We start from the raw sequence: 22,708 nt of genomic DNA, 5'->3' as shown, positions 1-22,708 counted from the left end.
TAAATGTGCTAACATTTACGAGTATGTTTCAAAACGATTTGTTGGGAAGGATCCCAATGCCGTGGCAACCTGCAAAACTCTCTGGACAGCTCCAGCAATGAATGGCTCCATGAGCAGAAAGATCCTTCTCGAAATTAAAACTTGCCGCAATGATTTGCAATCTTGCATGTGCTAAGAGTGGCTGATATTGCTTTCAGTTACAGGACTGAAAATGAGGTTGCCGCCAGTTTATATTATGAGGACCTAATTAATGAACTTGCAGAAAAGGGAGCCAGGAAATCGCATGATTAATCAAGATCGTTTATGAATAAAGTAGTACTTGTTGTATTCGATGTCACACCGACCACGCCTGTTCTGTTTATTGGCAATGAGCAGTTCTAAGGGGAAAGCTTTCTTTCTGTTTCAGTGCCTTCACGTCCCCTTTCCCTGCCTTGCCAAGGGCCCTGTTTTGCCCCGGCGCAGGCGGCCCTTCTCCTGCACCTCCGCGGACTGCCGCCGGGGGCGCCAGGGCGCAGGCTCTCGGGGCCGAGGCCCCCCAGGCGGCCGCTCGTACCCACGGTGCCGTCCGGCTGCGCTGCGCCCGCGGGTGGCGGTCACGGTCCAGTGCTTGCCGAGCGCCCAGAGTGCGTTCAGAGCGCAGGCGCAGCGCCCAGCGCAGCGCGAGCCCCTGCGGCACCACGACGCGTCCAGGTGCTGGAGAGCAGCCCCGGACTGCGGCCCACTCACCAGGCAGCCCCCGGGCGGGTCAGTGGACAGCTGGCTGCGCCAGGGCGCTGTCCACCTGCAGGGGACCCAGCAGCTCCGCGGGCTTTCAGAGTCAGTGCGCGGGCACGAGGGGTTCTGCTCACCCAGCCGCCTGAGGGTCCCCTGCCAGCACGTCCCCCGCCAGCACGTCCCCTGCCAGCACGCGCTGCAGAACTACATACATACATACATACATATCTACGTCTTCTGTCACAGTCTGCACCTCTTCTGGTCACTGACCTCCCACTGGCGACCTTCTCTGGCATCACGGAGGACTTCGTGGGGATTTCAGGTTTTAGGATTACTTTACGTCCTTTAGTCACTTGCCCCCACCCTTCCCCTCTCAAATGGAAACTTTCAGGTCCAGTACCCAGTGGTCACCGCTGAGTGGTGTTCACTGGCTTTTGCCGTGAGGTCTGCCACTCCACACAAGGCCTTCGTGCAGAGAATGTGTCCATCCCGACACTCCTGTGTCTAACACACTAGTTAAAATGCTAATCCCTGTCTCCACTGGTGTTCTATACAGTTTCAAGTTCATAACCTATGTGGGCTCGGGCCATCTTATTGCTCCCCATTCAGCACGCCTGTGGGGACAGAGCCCCAGAAAGCAGTTTCCAGGCTCTCGGCCTCACATAGAAAGGTGCTGGCTTGGGTAGTAAATGGCCATCAACTGTGATCAGATGGCCAGCAGCTGTGGCTAGTTGGCCGTCAGCTGTAGCCTGTAAGCCACTGGCCACTAATATAACGGCTGTGGCTACGCTAGCAGAGAATGGGGGCTAGCAAGAAGACAGTGGCTGGCAAGCGCGGACTGCTGTTAGGATGGCAGGGTGCAGATTATGTGGCTCCTGCCTCCTGTGTCTCCAGCCCAGCCACCAGCGAGAATATAGTGGTTTGACTCCCCCATCTATGGCTCCGTGGGTGTTCCTTTTTGGTCTCACCATGTCCTGCGTTCTTATGTGGGGAACTGGAGCTGAGACCCCGCAGGCAGCCCCGCATGACAACGTCCAATCAATGCTGGCCGGAGGCAGGTTTCCATGCCTTCTGCTCTACCGCATCAGGTGGCAGAAGCACTCCCCACACAACATCCCCCAATTCAGTCAGGGGCTAAGGAGGCAAACCCTTTACTTCACATTGAGTTCGTCCACATCCCAATTTCCATCCAGACGTTCACCGTCATCCCATCATCCCTTGCGTTCCTGTATCCTCCCATCCTAATTTTAGCTTCTGGTGGGACCTCATCTCTAGGCCTTGGGATCACAGAGCACTGGGCCGGCATGTCAGGCAGTCACACGCGAGTGGCCTCGAGTGGCCTCGAGTTGCCCCACTGTCCAGTGACACTGCTTCTGAAGACCCAGACCACCGCACGAAGCTTCCCCCTCTACTGAAATGGTTTTCATGTTCTCTTTTAGTTTAATTGCTATCAGGTGATCGTCAGTGGCTCAAATGGAAACCACTTGATGATAACTCTTAGGTAATGTCTGTGGTCTGGCCTGGCCACTGCCGGCCTCTCCCCCCACCCCTCCCTGTGAGACCCCAGGGACACAGCCCTGGGAGGCTCCTGGTGTGATGTGTTGGCAGCCAACACCTAGACCTGGACATGGCAGGTTTTGAGAAATATTTGCTGACAATGTGAAAATAAAGGAAAAGTCTCATTCAAATAGTCTGGAAGTCTTGCAAGGGGAGCTCTCCCACACACACCACCTGTAGCAGCTTACTTGCAAACTGGGGCAGGAAGGAACTTTCTTTACTACCCCAGCAGGAGGAAGGAAGATTTTTTTCCTTGCCTGGCAACAGCCCAGCCAATGAGAAACCACCTTACCCTGAGTTCCTTCTCTCCTCCAATGGACTTTTGCTCATAACTGCCCTTCCCAGCTTTCTCCTGTTTCTCTATCCTTTGTTCTCCAGACTTGCCAGTGGTTCGTCATAGTATGCATGTCCCAAACTGCAATTCCTCTGCTATTCCCAAATAAACTCATTTTTGCTGGTAAAATAACTGGATACAGTAGTACCTCAGTTTTTGAACATCTCCGTTGACAAACATTTCAGTTTATGAATGCTGTCAACCCAGAAGTAAATGCTTTGGTTTTTGAACATACCTCGGAAGTCGAACATGTCACACGGCTTCCGCTGAGTGCGAGATCCTGAGGCCTGGCTGTCGGCTTGTGGGGACAAAGCCCCAAAAAACAGTTTCCAGGCTCTCGGCCTCACAATAGAAAGGTGCTGGCTCGGGTAGTAAATGGCCATCAACTGTGATCAGATGGCCAGCAGCTGTGGCTAGTTGGCCGTCAGCTGTAACCCGTAGGCCATTGGCCACTGATATAACTGCTGTGGCTACACTAGCAGGAAAGGAATGGGGGCTAGCAAGAAGATGGTGGCTGGCAAGCGCGGACTGCTGTTAGGCAGATTATGTAGATCCTGCTTCCTGTGTCTCCAGCCCAGCCGCCAGCGAGAATGTATTGGTTTGACTCCCCTATCTATGGCTCCGTGGGTGTTCCTTTTTGGCCTCACCATGTCCTGCGTTCTTATGAGGGGAGCGGGACCAGAGACCCCGCCTGATGCCCTGCGTGACAAATTGCGCAGCGAGCAGGGTCCCCCGCACGACACATGGCGTAGTCGGCAGGATACGGTGCTGGCCAAAGCTTTCCGAAGGGCAGTGAAGCAGTTTGTGCGTATGAAAGCTCAGTCTGAGGAAGACCAGGAGGAGCAGCTGCCGGAGAGCTCGATCCCCGTGGAGGTGTGGAAAGATGTGGATGGTTCCCCAACCAGCGGAGGCCGGAGAAAGCGGAGAAAGCGAAGGTTGTTGCTGCCCTGTGGGCTGGGAAGTGCTTGCTGAGGCAGCCTGGATGCAGGACTTTTAGTCCCAGGAGGAAACGCTTGCTGAGTCCTCCGTGGGAGATGAGGGTGAGGTCAGGGTCGTCCCTCACCCCCAGGACAGCCCTGGCGAATGACTATGGACTATGGGGAATTGCCTTCCATCCCTAATTTAATGGACGCTTGACTGTTTGGGAACATACCACCATGTAGTGGGACTGGCGGATGTTTGCTTTTGTGTCTTGACCGGCCACCATCGAGAATATGTAAGCACCTTGACTGTGAGCCGCTGTTGTTCCAGCACAGTACCCCGAGAGGCACAGAGAGAGAGTGGCAGTGCCCTGAGAGCCCTGGCTGAGTCCAGGAAGTCTGGCTGTGTCCAGAGAGAGTGGCAGTGCCCTGAGAGCCCTGGCTGTGTCCAGGAAGTCTGGCTGTGTCCAGAGAGAGTGGCAGTGCCCTGAGAAACTCTGGCTGTGCCCGGGGAGACAGGTGGTACCCTAAGAAGCCCAGGAAGTCTGGCTGTGCCCAGAAGTACTGGGGTGGTGCCCTGAGAAATCCTGGCTGTGCCCGGGGAGACAGGTGGTACCCTAAGAAGCCCAGGAAGTCTGGCTGTGCCCAGAAGTACTGGGGTGGTGCCCTGAGAAACCCTGGCTGTGCTCAGAGAGCCTGGCTGTGTCCAGGATATTGCATTCACCTCCAGGCTCCTCGCACAGGGACCCTCGCGGAAGACGCTTGTCGCGTAGATTGTGAGGCGAGACCCTGTAGGGGTGGAGTGTGGGGACAAAGCCCCAAAAAACAGTTTCCAGGCTCTCGGCCTCACAATAGAAAGGTGCTGGCTCGGGTAGTAAATGGCCATCAACTGTTATCAGATGGCCAGCAGCTGTGGCTAGTTGGCCGTCAGCTGTAACCCGTAGGCCATTGGCCACTGATATAACTGCTGTGGCTACGCTAGCAGAAAGGAATGGGGGCTAGCAAGAAGATGGTGGCTGGCAAGCGCGGACTGCTGTTAGGCAGAGTATGTAGATCCTGCTTCCTGTGTCTCCAACCCAGCCTCCAGAGAGAATATAGTGGTGTGACTCCCCTATCTATGGCTCCGTGGGTGTTCCTTTTTTGGCCTCACCATGTCCTGCGTTCTTATGAGGGGAGCGGGACCAGAGACCCCGCCTGATGCCCTGCGTGACAAATGGCGTAGCAAGCAGGGTCCCCTGCACGACACGGCTGTTTTCAAACGTTTCAGAACTCGAACGGTCTTCCGGAACGGATTACGTTTGAAAACCAAGGCACCACTGTGTTTTATTTTTAAGGCTGACAATAAGTCAACACTAGGTTGTGCCCAAACTTGGAAGGTGGAGCTTGGGGCAGTTTAAGAGCCTCTGGAAAGTTCCCTGTGCTGGATGGCGGCCCCCTCCTGGCTGTGTGCATCTTGTCTGGCTGTCCCTCAGCCCGGCAGCCTGCTGTACCCAACATTGCCTGCAGGCTGGGAGAGCCTGGGTCTCTGGCACCCGATTCCCCAAGGGGGTTGGTACTGAAAGGTGACTCCAGGGGCTGCTCCCTGGGGAAGTTGCCCTACAAGTGAGCTGACTCAGCATGAGGACGCAGCAGGCTGAGCCCACGCTCCTCCCACATGTTTGCCAACAGCCTGAACCCAAGCCCCCCATCTTTCCCCGGGCCTCTCAGCTCGAAAGGTTCCCATGGAGCAGCCATGCCTACCCTCCTGGAGTCAGATATGGGCTTCCTTGGCTGGAGGCGGAGGGTGGTGCCAGCTGGGGAAGCTGGTTGGACCACACCGCGGCCTCACAGGTGATGGCTGCCTCCCGCACCCAGGACCCTGAGCACACTTGTACAGGCTGAGATGGAAGGTGTGACCGCTTGCAGCTCAGGGCTCTCTTCTAAGGCCACCTCTTCATGGTGACACAGGAGTGCCCTCTTCCAGGGACAGGCAGGAGGGACCCTCACTCATTACAGCTTCTGTGTGTGGGAGGGAGAGGTGTGGGGCTGGGGTCTCACCCCCTCCTGCCGGCCAGCTGCCACTCTGGCCAGCAAGCAGCCTCACAAGGAGAGAGGGGGCAGGGGCTGTGGCCACACTCTGGGCTCCCCGAGGAGCCCCACACTTGGGCCAAGGACAGGACAGCTGCTGTTGACCTCCGTGGCGCTGGACAGGGCCAGCGGCACAGATGCCGCTGCCAGCCTTGGCCACACAATAGCCTCTCTGCAGTGGCTGAGCGCCTGCACCCACAGCAGCGTGCCCAGGTGCCAGAGGTACCCACCACCTCACCGGAGCGGTGGGGTGGGGGCGGGGGGCTGCTTCTGGACAGTGCGGCCAGGGCAGCCGGTGAGCCTCGCCTCCTGGCAGCAGAAGGCCAGAGCGGGCTGCTGATGACGCACTGGCACACTCAGAGGCTCTGACCAGCAGCCCACGCTGACCACCGTGTGGCTTTGGCGCAGGGCCGAGAAGTACACCTGCCTCAGGTTGAGGCTGGTGGCCCTGCAGGAAAGCAGGTGTGGCTGGGGGCACAGCCCGAGGCCTGTGTGCCCCCATTCTGCCCGAACAAGTCTCTCTGTGCAGCTGGAGAGGCCACGCAGCGCCCCCAAATGCCCTGCGATGATGTGCAGATACTGTGCTCAGGCCGTGGGGGGGGCGAAGGGGGGAGAACTGGGGCTTGAGGAGGGGGGTGGGGTTCTGGGTTCGATCCTTCCTCCTCTCACCTGGTCACCTGACACTGTCAGCCCCTCTGCTTCCCCAGCCCCAGGTTGGGGGCTCCAGTTTCCCCCATGAGCCCCTCGGGACTGTGCCTAGCCAGGGCTTCTCAGAGGAGGTATTTGTGCTGATCCTGTAATTCCACTGCAAGCCAAGCCCTCTAGCCCTGGGGGTGGGCGCACCCTGAGATCCACGGGGTCGTGAGGACAGGCAGGGTCCCAGGGCTTCCTGCCAGCCCATCCCCATCCCTTTACCTGGGAGGTGAGAAGTGTGAGGTCCACGGTCAGACCAGCCTGAGCCTGCAGAGGAGGCTGAGAGGGTCTGTGAAGACGAGGGGTGGTGCTGGGAGAGGTGAAGTGGGGAAGGAGGGGGGCCTGGGCAGCACCCCCCAGAGGTAAGGAAGGAGACCTGTCTGACGCACTTCAAGAATCCAAGTTAAACATTTTTTAAAGGATTTTCTTTAAACTCATTAAGTGGCTGTGTCTCTTTAAATGTCACCGCGTGGAGACGGGTGCTCTGCAGCCCTGGGACCTATTTGGGTCTCGTATCAATGGTGTGGAAGGCTTGACGAGAGACCCTGAAACTGCCAGTAGATTTCGGTGTGTAATCATAATCTATAGGTGAGGGAAAAATAAGCCTTGTTTTTCTGTAACAGCTGCCCCAATCCGTGCAGGGGCCGCTGCCTGGTGCTCAGAGAACCTGCCTTCCCCAGCATCTTAGTGGATGGGGCACAGAGGTTGGAGGTCAACCTGGTGGAAATGGGGGTCACTGCACCATCGAGCTTGAGAGCTGGCGGGGGGGGGGGGGCTCCCACACTGACAAGGGAAGGAGCACCTGAGAGGCTAGCTGTGACTGAGGCAGAGCTTTGAGAAAAAAGATTCACGTCGTGGCAACCCTTCAATTGGGGGCTTAGAGTCTGCTTACAGACGGAAAGCTCTCACCCCCAGGACCCATAAATCCTCAGAGACAGCACCAAAGTCACACTGCGCTCAGCAAGGCTGTTCCTTGTGGACATGGTGGAGGAGGGGAGAGAGCAGCCCTGGGGGGACCGCGTCCCCCCCGGGCAGCAGACAGCGTGCTGCAGGGCTGTGTGTGGGGCCGCTCCTGTGCTGCTCCCCGGAAAGGCCAAGGCCTCGTGAGGATGGCCCCCACCTCCTCCTGGAACTCTGTGGCCACAAAATAGTAGCAGACGGCGTCAAGGCAGCAGTTGGCATTGGCAATTCGGGAGCTGACCTGCACGAAGGTGGCCACCTTCTGGACAGTGGGGCAGTCTGCACCTGTCCACTGGGCCAGGAGCTTGGCCAGCAAGGCCATGTGCAGCGGCAGGAAGCAGAGCACGAAGGTGGCCAGGTTGGCCGCCACCACACAGAGGGCCTTGAGGACCTGGGCAGCGGCCTGGGGCGGAGCCCGAGTCCGCTCCTGGAGGAGACACCGGAGCACCTGGGCCGAGCAGAAGCTCAGGATGAGCAGGGGGAGGACGAAGAGCAGCAGGGAGAGAAGCAGGGCCCTGGTGCCCCGAGTGCGGCCCCGCCCAAAGCAGAAGCTCTCCCCTGGGCGCAGCCAGGCCGCTGGCAGAGCCACGGCCCCGATCACCAGCAGCCACAGGGCCGCGCAGGTGAGGGCGGCCTGGCGGGGGCCGCGCCAGGCCCGGGCCCGCAGGGGGAAGCGCAGGGCGGCATAGCGGTCGGCGGCGATGGCTGTGAGCAGCCACATGCTCATGTAGGTGTTGATGTAGTAGAAACTCTGCAAGATCCTGCACAGGGCACCCTCCTGGGCCCCCGACGCCGACGCCTGGCTCAGCGTGTGCAGCACCCCCGGGAGGCTCAGCAGCAGCAGCCCGTCGGCCGCCACAAGGTTGACCATGTACACACGGGTCTCCGTCCACCTGCGCAGGCGGCAACAGAAGACCCAGAGCGCCAGGCCGTTGAGCAGCAGGCCCAGCACCAGGATGAGGTAGATGGAGACACTGGTGGCCACCTGTGACAGGACGCCCCTCTCCATGCTGCAGCCATCAGAGTTGTTTGCAGTGGCAGCAGTCGCAGACACCATAGCTGACAGCCTGAGAGGGGTGGGAAGGTGGTGGGAGCTGCAGCTCAGGGCTGAGGGGGCACAGCCAGACTACGCCTCCCTGGGGGCCAGGGTGGGAAACCCCGCAGCCTCTCTCTCCTTTACCTCCCCTCCCTCTCCATCTCTCTCTCCCTCTCCCCCCTGTTCCTGTGCCAGTCCCAGGGCTCCTGAAGAACCTGGGTCAGGGTTCCCCCTCCCATCACCCCAGCGGCTCCACGAGTCCCTCTAGACTGTGGACCAGCCCCTCCCCTGCCCTGCCCAGTGGGCCCGGGGCCTGGGTGTGGACCGGTGGCATTTTGCCAAGAAGGAGGCTTTGTGGGGGCCCCTCTCTGGGCCTCTTGACCCAAGGCTTCTGCTCAGCCCAGGACCTTTGCCAACCAGGGCTTCTGCTCAGTTACCTGTCCCCCTGGCCCAGGTGGCCCCATCTAAGGACCCTCCTCCCGTGGTCCCAGGAGTGGGGCCTCCAGGCTCCTCTGGCAGGCAGAGCTGGCCCATGTTCCTTCCTCAGGAACTCAGGACACACACCTACACCTGCTTGGCCTCAGAGCTCAGGGACAGCTGCCCACAGAGGCAGGGCCCCAGCCAGAGACTGACAAGGATGGACAAGGGCCAGGTGGACCCCTGCTCCTGGGAGCCCTCTGTAGCAGCCAGCAGGGTGAGGGGACAGGCCTGGCTCGGGGAGGACTCACCGATCTGTGACACCAGGGCCTTGGGGACTGCAGCTGGGTCACTCCGCACACAGCCAGGCTGCTTGGGCTGGGCCAGGCCCCAAGGCTGTGGTCACCACCTTTGTGCTCTCCTCGAATGGGTGGAGTCACATCTCTGAGGCGTCAGGCCAGGAGGCGGCCCCTGCGGCTCTCCTCTCCTGGTCCACATGTGCGGGCTGCCCCAGCCTGTGGTGAGTGACACCCTGCCCACCCTTCCTTCCTGAGCACAGCTGTGTAGCAGCCTGGAGCTTAGGGCTGGATGGAGAGCTGGGACACTCCAGCCTGCAGAGCCCCGGGCTCTCACACAGGGGTGAGGGAGGGCGGGAACCGCTCCTGGGGCAGGCCTGCTTTGGCTGCGTGCTGCCCACCCCCACCCTGGGCGTCTGTGGTGGGCGCCGGCTGGGTAACCCCATGCAGGAAGGCCCCGCAGTACAGGGCCGGCACCACGTCGCCCACACTCCAGGGGAAGCCAGGTCCCTGGGCCAGCCTCCCCCACCCCACGGCCGTGAGCCTCACAGGGCCCACGGGGAGGGCGACCGCCCGGCAGTTGCAGCTCGGGGTCCAGGGGTCCAGGTACCTGGCCTGTCAGGACGGAAGCTGTGGTGACTGGTGACACCCTTCAGGACCGAGGTGCACACTGCCCGCCGGGGCCAGGGCCGAGCGCCCTCTGCAACTGCTTTCAGTAAAGTGGCTCATCAGAGTCTGAGTCTCCAACAGCCGGCCCAATGTGGTCAGCTCAGGTGACCCAGCTTCCGAGGGCCCTGAGGTCACGGAAACCACCCTTCTGCCCACCCTGCTTCACTCGCCCCTTTTCAGGTGTAGCACTGCTTGCAAACCCCATCTCAAAGGGGCTCCCGGAGCACCTAGTGCACTCCTGCTGAGGACGAGGGTGGCCCACCCTCCGCACAACAGATGCAGCCCCAGGGCCACACACGGGTTGAGCGAGCAACCTGGGGAGTCAGAGACAAGGACGGTAGTCAGTCTGCTCGGGAGCATCTGGAGGGGAGCTGAGGGGGGATGTGAGTGTGAGCTGGAGCACCTCCTCCAGGAGTTTCTGTGTGACTCAGGCCGCCCACTCATGGTGCCCAGCAGGTGCCCTGGGCGGGGCAGGGGTGGGGGCTGCTGTGAGGACAGCCTGTCCGCACAGACTCACAGACAGGAGTCGACTGAGGGTGGGCACCTTGGGTGGCGGGGCTCAGAGTGGGGCCATGGCGCCGCTTCTGAAGAGCGTGTGCTCCCACAGCGGCCAGGCTGCCCCACCCCGCCAGAGAAGGGGTCGCAGTGGTAATGCCATTTCTGCCTCCCCTCTGCGTTCTCTCGCGTGGCAGGGGCTGGAGGGCACCCTTGATGCCAGGGGACAGTCTAGATTCTGCCTGCATAAGATGTGGAGGCTGACGTATCCTCCCCGTGCGTGACTTTCAGTGTGGTCAGTCTTGTTGTGCCACTTGGTCACTTTGGGGATGTGGAGAGCAGTTTCCTGAAGTTGGCTGGACTCTGCATTCCACCATCCCCTTCCTGGGAGGAGGGGCAGCTCTGAAGCGAGGTCCCTGCAGCTGAGGGTGCTGACCTGAGGCTGGGTGCACCCCTGCCCCAGCCTGCACCCCCTCCCTTCTCCTGCACCACCTGACTGATGCTTTTTTTCCACACAGGAGATGGGCTTGTGTGCTTAGGAAAAATTCCACTGAGAGCTCACGGACAGTGGGGACCTCAGGCACAAAGGAGACCAAGAGCAGCTCCTAGCACTAGCACAGTGGCCGGCCCACCTGCAGCCCCTCCTCCCCAGACCACTCTGCAGCCACGCTTCACCTCCAGCAGGGACAGGAAGAGCCTTCAGGGAGCCAACTGCCCAGAGGAACAGACGCCAGCACAACATGGGTTGTGGGGAGGGAGAAGGGCAACGCAGGGTTAAGAAAAGACAGTAGACAGGAATAGAATTGAAGCTCGGGCCAAGGGGAATAGTCTCAGGGACTGAACCCCGAATCGGGCCAATGTGTAGTTTTTATTGGTGAACTTCTAAAGAGGTAATGATTGTTAATCTCAAGATCTGTGTGTTACGCAGCCTGCTGGCCGGAAAGTTCCCATGGTGTTCCAGCCTGGACTTAGCCTTCACGTACATGCACGTCTCCAAGGAATCCATTGAAGGGGAGGGACCCATATAATTCCATCAGGCCTCAGTTTGCTGAGGCGCTCCCTTGTGAAATCCTGGGAAGAGCGCGGGGGACAAACGGCTTGGCAGCTGGAAGGCAACAGGCACCAGCAGGCAGACAGCAGACCATTAGGAACAGGGTGACAAGGGACTTCCCAGCAGCAGCTCAGTCTCTGTAGGAAAATTGTTGGCCACTCAGATTCTGCCTCAGACCCTGCTCTCTGGTCAGAAGCAGCTTGGTTCTGGGCAGTTCTCTGCGTCTAGACTCTGTAGCCCCCTAAACCTGTCTGCTCCTCGGGGACTGCAGATGGCCACCACTTCCTAGGCGAGCCCTCACAGTCAGCTGACCACCCACACTTCCTCTGGCTCTTCCCAAGGGGTCCGGCTTGCCAAGCCCTCACCAGCCTACCCCAGGGCTCCGTGCTCAACAGGCCTCTAGCCAGATAAATGCCCAGGTGTGACCCTGGCAGAGGGGGCACGAGCTTGTGTCTCCCACCCTCTGAGCCCTGTACTCCTCTTGATGCGGCCTCAAAATGAATTGGCTTTTCTTTCAGAAGCCTGTTCATTGCTAATTGTCCTGTCAATGTACCGGGCAGCCCTTGGGCCCTGGAGGGTGGGGGGCAGGGGCAGCGTCATGCTGGGGGAGGCTTTTCCCCTTGGCCTGGCCCGGCCCAGAGCCCCCTTCTGGTGTACGATGCTCAGAGTGTTTGAGTTGTCATCAGAGCTCAGAATCCAGCTCCTGGGATGCTGGACAATGTTCGCCTCTGTTCCTTTCCTCATGGTTTCTTCAGGGATTTCGTGGCAGTCCAGCTGCCTCCACTGTGCTGCAAGCCCCGAGAGGCAGGACAGAAAGGGAATGTGTGCGCCCCAGTCACAGCCAGAGACTGGGGAGGATAGCACCCCCAAGGACCAGGGAGGCGGCAGCAGTGCATCCGCAGGAGGGTGGCGGTCCTTGGAGAGCTGGGTGCCGCCCACCAGCACCACCACCTGGAGGCCTGCGGGCTTCTCCCCTCCTACTGCTTTCATTTCCTCCACCCCAGAGAGGGCAGCCCTGGCAGGGCACATGTGGGCACAGGGCAGGGCTCAGCTTCAACCTGGGTAGAAGTCACATGCGGTGCCTCTGAGCCCACAGCAACCTCAGAATCCTTCTTAACACAAGTCTCTAGGAGGCCACGACCACCTGGCCGGAACTAACCTTTCCGTCGAAAGCTCTTTCCTGTTGCTGGTCTCACTGGCCATCCGGGAGCCCCCTCCTCAGCCCCTCAGTGCTGGGCGGGGCGGGGGTGCTGGAGCTGAGTCCCAGCCCCGGTTCTCCTACCTCTCTGACCCCCAGTCTGGCCAAGGACAGGACTAGGTGCTTATGCTCAGCCCTGCGTCACTGGTCAGTGCAGTGGGCAGCCCACCTTAAGTAAGAATCATCCCACTGACTCCTCCGCTCCCTGGAAATCAAACCCCTGGAGGGCTAGGGTGGTAGAAGCCAGGGACTGGACACTGTCAGTGTGGCCCTGCCCACAGCAGGGCAGGGCTGTGAGGATAGCAGGCAGGGTTGGGGTGCAGGAAGACCAGGGTCGGGGGCAGACACATGGGGAGACTGGATGGGGTGAGGGGTGTGGGGAGCCATGGGAGGCATTCCTGGGGACATCGGGTGTGGGGAGTTTGGGGCACATGGGATGGGGTGAAGGCTGTGGGGCTAGCCAAAGGCCAGCACCTGTGTCTGAGGGCACAGGAGGGATGGGGGCAGGATGGAGGGAGGAGAGGGTGCAGGCTGCCTACAGGGGGCCACCTACAGCTCTGCCATCACTCACACCAGAATCCTCACGCCTGTGTTTACCCCGTTCCTGCCCCACTGGATACACTTGGCCACGCTGTGCCTTCCCAGGACAGAATGCAGCCCACCCCTCCCAGGTGCCCGTACACAGGCATGGTGGCCAGAGGCCACCAAAGGCTTGCGTTCTGAGGAAGGGGACACAGGTGGTTCCCCTGAGAAGCGCTTTCGGTAAGAGGAAGCCTGAGGAAGGGTGAAGGTGGGTGGAGGCTGAACAGCTGGACAGGCAGGCCAGCTCTGCTAGGATGTGGTCATATTCTCGGTCCCACCACAGCGGGAACAGGGCAGGGAGGTCGTTTTGTGCCCGAGGACACACAGGTGGGAGGAGACACAGCTGGCCTTGAACCCAGGCCCCCCTGGGGCCGGCCCAGGGGCCTCTGGTCGCTCCAACTTGAGTCTGGCTTCCCAGCCCCATCACGGAGGCCAAGGAGATGCCGACACGGCACAAAGCCACCTGGCTGAGCACCCAGCCCGTCCTCCACCAGGCAGGGCGTCAGCTTTCCTGAGGACACACGGGACAGAGTCCCCTCAACAGGCCCGCCCCGTGCCCGCTGCCCCTAGCCTCCGCCACCCTGTCGCATCTGTGCAGCCCCTACGAGGGGTCAGCTCGGGGGTCCTGGGCCTGCACTGGTAGGAGCAAGCCAGGCCGAGGGCATGGAGCGCGCCTCTGCCAGGAGTGCACAGCACCCACTAGACTTCAGATGGGTGGGGAGCAGGTCTGAGGGCCCAGGTGGAGAACCATAGGGAGTCATCTGGGGAGTGCCCGGCCCTCCCGCCTCTCACCAGGCGAGCACAGGTGGCACCCACACAGCCCTATCAGGGCCAGCCCTGGTGGACAGCTTTATTCCGCCCCAGCGGGCTGGCATCAGAAGGCTGGACTTTGAAGCCTTGCACCACCCAGCAGGTGCGCCAGGCTCTGGGCACAGCAGGTGTGCTGCCCCACCCCAAGTCCCTGCAGGTGGACTTGCTCAGGCCTCAGGCCTCTGGCTATCCCCTCCCTGTCCCTCTTCCATCCCAGAAGTGGGGCTGTCGCCTCCCAAGCCTCTGTGCCTGGGTCACCGTGCCCAGAAGGCCTCCTGGAGAGTGCCCACAAGCTACGGCGAGTTCAGGGCCGATCCCAGGCCTCCTTCCTGCTTGTCACAGAGCTCCCCAGCAGGCTGAACCTCCCGGAGAGCCGAGGCCTGGCTCCCCGTGCCAGCACTCGCCCCTAGGACAGCGTCATACACACAGAATCCTGGCTCTTGTGGGCCTTGGCACTGGGGGGCCTGGCCAGTGTGGACGCTTCCTGGAACTCCTTGGCCATGTAGTAGTAGCAGATGGCGTCCAGGCAGCAGTTTGCATCTGAGATCTTGCTGGTGACATAGAGGGCCCCGTGGATGGCACAGGTGTTCAGGCCCGTAGCCAGGCGCCACGTCAACACCACGTGCAAGGGCAGGAAGCAGACCGTGAACACGACCAGGTTCGCCCAGACCATGCGGGCAGCCTTCCGGGTGGCCTCTGCTTGGCCCGAGTCAGTGTCCGGCCTCTGGCCCAGGGCGGTCACCACCTGCAGAGAGCAGAAGCCCAGCACGGCCAGGGGCAGGTAGAAGCCCAGCAGTGAGAAGGCCACGGTGTAGGGGTGTTGCCGGCACTGGTTCGAGAAGCAGAAACCACCGTCCTGCTCCCTCAGGAGCCAGCGAAGCACCAGGGAGCCAATCACCAGTATCCAGAGTGCTGTGCACACAGCCGCAGCCCGCCCGGGCGAACGCAGCCCGCGGGCGCACAGCGGGTGCCGCACGGCCACGTAGCGGTCCAGGGCGATGGCCATCACCAGGCTGATGCTCATGTACCTGTTGGCCAGGTAGACACCCTGGGAGATTTGGCAGAGCAGCGTGTCCTCGGAGCGGTCCTCCAGGGAGTGGAGCATGAAGGGCAGGACACAGAGCAGGCAGAGGTCGGCTGCCGCCAGGTTGACCATGTACACGTGGGTCTCCGTCCACCTGCGCAGACGGCAGCAGAAGACCCAGAGCGCCAGGCCGTTGAGCGGCAAGCCCAGTGCCAGCAGCATGCCCAGGTAGGCGTAGGAGATGTGTGTGGGCATCATGGAACAGGTGAGCTCGTTGAGGATGCAGGTACTGTTGTTCATGGTCCTGGGGCTGCAGGAGGGGAAGCAGGGGGTGAGAAGGGTAGGCAGGGCCTGGCGAGAGCCCGGGTGGGGGCTGGCCAGACCAGGGATGCAGGAGGTGAGCCCCACCCCATATCCAGAAGCTCCAAAGTCATCTTCTCAAAGAACCCATAGAAATCCTAAGAAGCTCTCAGGTAACCTGCAGGTCAAACCCCTGCCCACGGGACGAGTGAGGAAAGCAAGGCCTTCAGAGGCCAGGCGGGCCTGAGGTCACACATTGAGCGCCTCAGTCCTGGAGCCAGACCCCTTTCCCTCTCCGGAGTTCTCCTCTCTCGGGCCCTGCCTGCTGCTGGGCAGAGACAAAGGCAAGAGGAGCTCACTGTCCACCTCCAGTCCCAGCAGAGCCAGCTTTCAAATCCCGAGGGGTCCCTCTCCTTCAGCTGTCAGGACAGGGAGCCCAGGGAGGGTGGTTAGCCACCACCCACTGACCCAGTGCCCCTTTCATCAAGACGGCTCAGAGGTGGCTCCCAGACGGGCTCAGGACAAAGCCCAGGGCACAATTGCCCGCCCCCTCCACGCCCTCCCTGGACCGACATGTGAGGCACACCTGCATCTCAGCAGGTGGGTCAGCACCTACTCCACCCGCTATTCCTGCCAGCAGAGTTCCAGGACAGCTCCCTAGAAAACTCCGGAAGTCTGGCCTCCCTCCTCCTGCGCCCCCCTGAGTGGCCACCCACCCAATCCTGTGCCCTGAGGCCTCCACCCCGTCACTGGCAGACGCTCTCACACAACCTCACCCTCTCCACCCCTGCTGGCCCCTCTCCCCTGGACGTGCTCACGGCACAGCCCAGGACGGCTGGAATCAGTCTGTCAGATCTCCAGGCTGCTGGGAGGCTTCTGGATTCACCTGAGCCGGGCCAACCTCCGTCTCCCCTCATAGAACATGCGCTGTCACACACGGTGAGACCAGGGGGCACAGGGCACACACCCTCCATGCCGCTCCCAGCCCCCCTACCTGACCTGGTTCCTCTGGCTGGAAGGGCCTGGGGTAGCGTGGCCTCCCTTCCCCAATGAGCACAGGCTCTCTGGGGGCTCCCTGCCCTTTACCTGGGCCATTGAAGGGGGTCAGTCCACCCAGGGAAGAGCCCAGGGCCAGGCTGGGCCGGTTCTGCTCCCCTCCACCCTCCCCACACATGAAGAGAAGAAATATCCAGAACCCAGCGTCTGAAGCATTGGGTTCATTGGGCTGGGGGAGGGGCTCCTTTCCTTCCCTGTGGTCCCCTGGGAACCTCCAGACTCAGACCATTAGGGAAGCAGGAGCACAAATTTCAGCCAGAAACAGCAATATTCCACCAAAGACTCCATTCCATCCCTTCTGAATTTTAAAATGGCACATTTGTCAGCAATTAAAGTTTCACAGACACTTTTACCGTGTGTAAAATCTCCTGACACATCCTGACAACCTCTTCATTTTCGAAAAATTCTGTTTGTTCTCTGCCCGATCTCCGAGTGACCCCTCCCTCTGTGCCGGTCCTGAGCTCCCTTGGACCGTGAGCCAGGCCAGGCTCTGTGGACCCCCCAGAATCCACTGGAATCAACTGCTGGGAACCTCCCTTCCTGCCCGCCCTGCCCTCCTGGCTGCAGCCCACCCAGAAACACCCGTGACCTGCCAGGCCAGCTCTGCGAGGCCCTCCACCAGCCCAGTGACCTCAGAGCCTGATGGAACCACTGCAGGGGTGGCACAGGCGGTCCTCTGTGCCACCAGCACTGTCCCCCTCTCTCCTGCCCTGGTGCCTGCAGCAGGTCAATTGCTGACCCTCCCAGGTCACCACGCCCTGCTGATGGGGCCTCATCTCTGTCCTTTCAGATGCCTTCCAGAAATGCTTAGGAAGTCAAATCCCAGGTCCCAACCAAATGTCATGGGGTCCCCAGAAGCCACTGCATATCCCTGCCTGCGCCTGGCCCCAGCCTGGGGACATGTGTCCAGGACAGACCTGGCTGGCCTCCTGCCCGTATATGCAGGCCTTCCCCCCCACCCCCAGACACTGTGCAGCCTCGCCCTGGGGTCGCTGGGGCCCCACTGCAGACAGCAAGTGCTCAGAGTGCTGAGCGGCCTGGGGCCCTGTCGTTTCCTGCTGGGGGAAGCCGCCATGGCAGCCACCTGTGCAGCCTGCCTTCTGCACAGGAAGTGCAAAGCCACCCTTTGATCTGCATTGTGCAATCACATGGAGAGAAATCTGTGCGTGCATTTGGGAGGCCTGAGGACACTGCCACCTCCCCTAGGCCCCTCCTGTCTGACAACTCCCTGAGGGGGATCTGGGATAGACAGTGGGGTGCAGACCCCCGTTGCCTGGGCACCGTAGAGGCCTCTAGAGGTGGGACTCCACAGAAAAAACACCCTAGGATCCAGGAAAGGTGTGTGTGAGTGAAACAAAAGTTTCACAAAACTGGAAAGGATGTGGAGAAAAGGGAACCCTCAGGCACTGCTGTGGGACTGTAAATTGGTGCAGCCACTTTGGAAAACAGTGCGGAGGTTCCTTAAAACATTAAGAATGGAACTACCTTATGACCCAGCAATTCCTCTTCTGGCTGTCTACACGAAAAACGTGAAAACACTAATCTGTAAAGATATCTGCACCCCCATGTTCGTTTCACCATTATTAACAGTAGCCAAGTCATGGAAGCCACCTAACTTGTAAGTGTCCATCAATAGACAAACGGATAGAGAGGTGGAGCATATACACAATGGAATACTACTCGGCATAACAAGAAGAAATACTGCCCTTTGCGACAGCATGGATGGACCTTGAGCATCGGGCTAAGTGAAAGAAGTCAGATGGAAAAGGACAAAACCCATATGATTTCACGCGAATGTGGGATATAAAACAGAAAGCAACAAACAAACAAAGCAAATAAACCGACAGACACAGACAACAGCATGGTGGTCAGGAGGGGGGAGGATGAAGAGGGTCGAGGGGGTCACATACGTGGTGACAGAGGAGCCTAGACTGCAGGTGGGGAGCACACGAGGTGACATACAGATGACACATTGCAGAACTGGGCCCTGACACATGTAATGTTATTAACCGATATCACCCCAATAAATTAGAAGCAAACATTTCACAAAACAGAGCTCACCCAACTAGGAATGCAGCACTGAGACATTTTCTGTCCAGTTTCTCCAGTGCTGGTCACAGCCCACAACATGGATTTCAGAGTCTCGAATGAAGAGGGAGACCAGGCCCTGAGAGACACCCCGAGTTTCTCTGCATTGCTGTCCACATTCATGGAGGAGGGCCCCCCTTTCCAGACCATCGCCCCCCTCAGCTCTCCTCCATCAGGACACTCCCCTGAGGTTCTAAGCCCCCGTCACAGCCCTGGCCCTGATGAGACCCCAGGCCCTGGTTGGTACTGACCTGCAGTTAGCTTTGGTTTCCCAGGTTGAACCGTCTCCCACCCTCCCCTCAGGCCGTGACTATACCTCTCGTTAAGGAGGGTAGGTGGTGGGCGGGCTGACGACAGCGGAGTGGGGGTGATGGGCTCCCCCCTCCCACCCCAGCCTAGGGCTGTCTGGGGGAATTTCCGGGAAGGGAAGTGGGTGCTGGGACACTTGTGCTGACACTTCCAGAGAACCAGCACGCTAGCTATGAATGACAGAGCGCTTGTTCTGGAAACAACCTGGTGAGCAAGTCCCCCACGGTTCTGCAGTGTGGAGGCGCCTCTCCCAGCCCTGTCTACGTTGCATCTCTGGAGGCGCCGGCTGTCCCCGGCTGGGCCCCTGTGGCTGCGGTCATCTGGCTCCCTGCCTAGCACCCAACAGGAAGCCTGCTTGCTTACTGCACTGTGCACCCTGACACACATTCACACCGATGGGTGAACACCAACATGCACGGACGCAGAGACTCTTGGCCAGCCACCAGCAGGGACGCCCAGACGGGTCCCCTTCTGGCCCCTGCTTTAGCCACCTGCTCTTCCCTCCGCTCCAGCAGCTGCCCTGCTCCTCAGATGCCTTCTTTCCAGACCACCCATCCTCCAGTCTAGAATGTTCCCCATGCCCCCAGGCCTCCATGGGGCAGCCACCTTGTCAGAACTGTGTACTCTGAGCCCACGTGAGAGAACCTGCTCACCAGGTCTCTGCAGGCCTTCCTGCAGACCCTGCTCAGCCCATGTACCCCGAGAGCAGGGGCTTTGTCTCCTCAGTTTGCTCGCAGCCCCCAGCGCCTGCCCACATCTCTCTCTGCACAGACTGCAAAGGACCCCACCCCTGCCCACTTACAGCAGCAGGACTGAGGCTCCAAGAGGGGGAGTGGCTGGCCCAGGCCTCCTGCTGACACGTGCCTGAGGGGCCTGGTCTCCACCCTTGTCTCCCCAACTTCCCCACACACATCCCTGCAGACCTGCCCGCCTCACCATGGGCTGCCTTCGTTCCCAGCTGGCCTCCTCCCCACCCGAGTCAGTGCCCTCTCTCCACCAGGTTTTCTTCATACAACTTCCCAGGAATTAAAATAGTTCCTCTGTGTACATTTGACCCTGAACAACTTGGGCGTTAGGGGCCAGTTGAAAATGTCCACATAACTTTGACTTCCCCAGATTTCCTACTAATAGGACAGCAGGGCTCCTGGCTCACAGCAGGTGTTCCAGAAACATTAGCGACTGCAGGCTCAGCAATGTCTGCCCGGGTGGGATGGGGTATGTGCCCCTGAGCCCTTCCCTCCACTGACCACGCTGCTGGCACCCTCCAGGTGGAGGGCTGGCGGCTGACCCCAGCACAGCCAGGTCCTTTCCTTCAAGCCCACGGGGTCCTGGGGTCTGAGAGGCCTGGCCACACTGGGCAGGCTTCAGAGTCCACACCAGGCCCAATCCCTCACTGCTGGGCAGCCTCCAAACCATAGCAGTGACCCTCAGCTCAGGAGGCCTTGCCAGGGACCAGCCTCGCTGCCAGCACCACTCCATGTTGGTGGCCTCCCTCACGTGTAGGCACCCCTTGCTGTGGTTCCAGCACCCTCTCCTGCTTCGCGCCTGCTGAGCCTGGAGAGTCCATGTGCCAGGCCTGTGTGGGGCCAGGCGCAGGGCTGAAAGAATGCCCTCCGGCCTCTCCCTCCGAACCGCTGGGGCTGGAGGGCAAAGGGCTGCCGGGCCCTCGACCTAGAAGAACGCTCAGGGAAGGGCCCCAGGGGAGGCTGAAGCTGGCTCAGGACAACCTGCAGGTTCCTGGGGGGGCTCCCAGCCCTGCCCTTGCAGCGGCCACCCCACCGCAGGACTCCTTCCTGCCTGTCTTCCTACACAACAGTCGTATGTGGCCTCTGAGACTCACGCCGCTCTCTCACCCATTCATTCATTCACTCAGCAAATGTGGCTGGGCATGGAGGGGTGCTGCTGAGCATGAGGGTGGGCACCGGGGGCAGAGGTTGAGGGAAGGTCAGAGGATGCCCTCAGGGCCTGGCTGTGCCCGGGAATCCAGAGCAGGGCGTCCCTGGTTCTACTGGTCGTGTGGGGGTCACGGAAGGATCACTTGTGGGGAGAGCACATGGAGCTGAGGGCTTGTGGGTCCTGGTTGGGGCCCCCGCCCCCACCCCACAGGCCCAGTGAGGGAGCACCACGGCACCACCTTCCCTGTGCCTCCTCGTGCCCCCACTCCCTTCAGCAGCAGCCATGCACCTCAGAGCCCCTGCCCTAGGATACTCAGACACAGGACAGCTGCCCCCCTTTGAACCGCCTGCCCCCGGCTCACTTCTGTCACCCCAGCCTATGGATGCCTCTGGGCAGGTGACAGACGTGCCCCCATCTGCTGGCTGCAGCCCCTCACCCCTCAGGACAGGCCACTGCATAGGCAGACACAGGTGTGGCCGATGGCCAGAGGAGACTACTGGGTGCAGGCAGCCCGCCCAGCACAAACCCCGGGCCCCTCGCCGCCCCAGGTCGGCTCACTCACCCCTGGACAGCTTCTGCTCCCCTCCTCCTGGGCTGGCTCCCAGGGCCACCTGCTCCCTGTTCTGCAGCTGCTGAGCCCTCTGGGACCCCCGCCTCCAGCCAAGGCAGAGGCTGTGGAGGGCCTCAGGGCGTGCTCCAGCCGCAGCTTCCTGGCTCCCCCAGCCTCTTCCCCTTTGCTGCCCCTGAGTTATTCCTACACTCCCAGCTTCTTCCCCTTTCTCTCCTGAGGCTTCTCTGACTGGAAGGCTGGCTGCTGGCCCCACGCCAGGCCCGGTCCTGGAGGCGCTATTCCCCACGGGCTCCGACCGCGAGCTGCCTGCCCTGAGTGAAGGGCCTCGTTTCCCAGCACAGACGGCCATCCTGGCCCCTGCCTTGTAAGCCCCTGCCCACTCACCACACCCACCCTCTTCCAGATGTTCATTCCCCTGCCCAAGAATTTGCAGGGGCCCCCATTGCCGGACAGAAGTTTCAAGGCCTTGCTCTCTGGCGAGGCCCTCAGGCTGAGTGTGATGGGCAGACAGCCATGTATACCGGCATTTTACCCGGCTTGAAAGTCATGACCCTCCCTGCAGCTGGATTTGGAGCAGGAGAAAGGGGGTCTCCTTTGAAAGGGCATGTCTCTCTGGGGGTGTCCCCAGACCCCAAGAGAAGTGGGCCTCCATCTATGGCTGGTTTGAGCCAGTCTGTCAGGGGCAGACCCAAGAAGTGGTAGTTTAACCAGCACCCAAGAGACGCTGAGACAGGAGGTCCTCCACTTTCCCTGAGAAACACTCTGCTGAGTGTTCTCATGTTCCTCCCCAGGACCACGGCCTTCTGACAGTTCCTCTGGACACTGGGCAAGATGCCAGCTGTTGATATACAAACGCAAAATTCACAGAAAAGAGGATGTAGATGGCTCATTAAAAATATGAGAAGATCTCAGTGTACTCCTAAAAAGAGAAATACAGATTACAAGTGTTCTGCGATGTCACATTGCAAAGCCCAAGCCTCAGTTTGCTAACAGTCTCTGGGAGGAGACATGCTCAGATGTCACCTGCTGAAACTGAACATGGCACAAACCCGTGGAGGATGGGGGGCATTTCTCAGTTCTCAGCTGAATTAGAGCCTTTGACCCAGTAGCCCCTGTTCTGGAAATCCACTCTGCAGACAGACGGATGAAGACGATGCTTCTGAATTTATATGCACATTAAAGTTAAAAATTGAACATTGAGGGGGTGATGTCAGAGGTATGGCGGCAGCGAGGGGGACTTTTTGAGTTCTCCGGATCTTATCACAAACGGGACATCTATAACCCATCAAAGGACTCTCTGCAAATCACGCAGAACAGCTAAGAGACTCGTGCAAGGATTACTTGAAGGTGGGCAAATTGGGCGAGCAGGGGAAGAGGGAAGGGAGCCGAGTGGAGACACAGCCACATCCGTGGTTGCAGGGACGCAAGGGATCCCAGGACAGAACAGAGACCACAAGAGACAGGAGGGGGGCTCTTTCTCTGCGTCCCACAGCTGATCTCTCCCACCTCAGCTGAGACCTCCAGCTGGGCCGTAGGTCGGACAAAGGACACAAACTCCATACCTAGGCCCTTCCCCCCTCCCCCCCTCTTCCAATCCTACCCCCACCCTTCCAGAGACTTAAACTGGCCCCTGCACTGAGGAGTAGTGTCAGATTACAGAGAAGC

At 60.0% G+C, this 22,708-nt stretch overlaps 1 protein-coding gene across 1 annotated transcript; it reads right to left on the bottom strand.

The window, feature by feature from the left end:
* Nucleotides 1–13,817: 13,817 nt before the first annotated feature.
* GPR35 (G protein-coupled receptor 35) lies at nt 13,818–21,124 on the bottom strand. Its single transcript, XM_081051434.1, has 2 exons — nt 21,035–21,124; nt 13,818–15,133 (listed from the first exon to the last, which is right to left on the bottom strand). Exon 2 carries the CDS (start codon nt 15,121–15,123, stop codon nt 14,206–14,208), a length of 918 nt encoding a protein of 305 aa, XP_080907560.1. The 5' UTR covers nt 15,124–15,133; nt 21,035–21,124; the 3' UTR covers nt 13,818–14,205.
* Between the last annotated feature and the right edge of the window lie 1,584 nt (nt 21,125–22,708).

This window comes from Rhinolophus hipposideros (assembly GCF_964194185.1).
Source record: "Rhinolophus hipposideros genome assembly, chromosome: 6".
NCBI classification, from domain to species: domain Eukaryota; kingdom Metazoa; phylum Chordata; class Mammalia; order Chiroptera; family Rhinolophidae; genus Rhinolophus; species Rhinolophus hipposideros.
The sequence above is the reverse complement of the archived record's forward strand: the minus strand, read 5'-3'. Positions and strand labels throughout refer to the sequence as shown.

Excerpts from the sequence above, each read along its gene's own strand:
- GPR35 (XM_081051434.1), bottom strand. The coding sequence starts at position 15,123 with ATGAACAACAGTACCTGCATCCTCAACGAGCTCACCTGTTCCATGATG.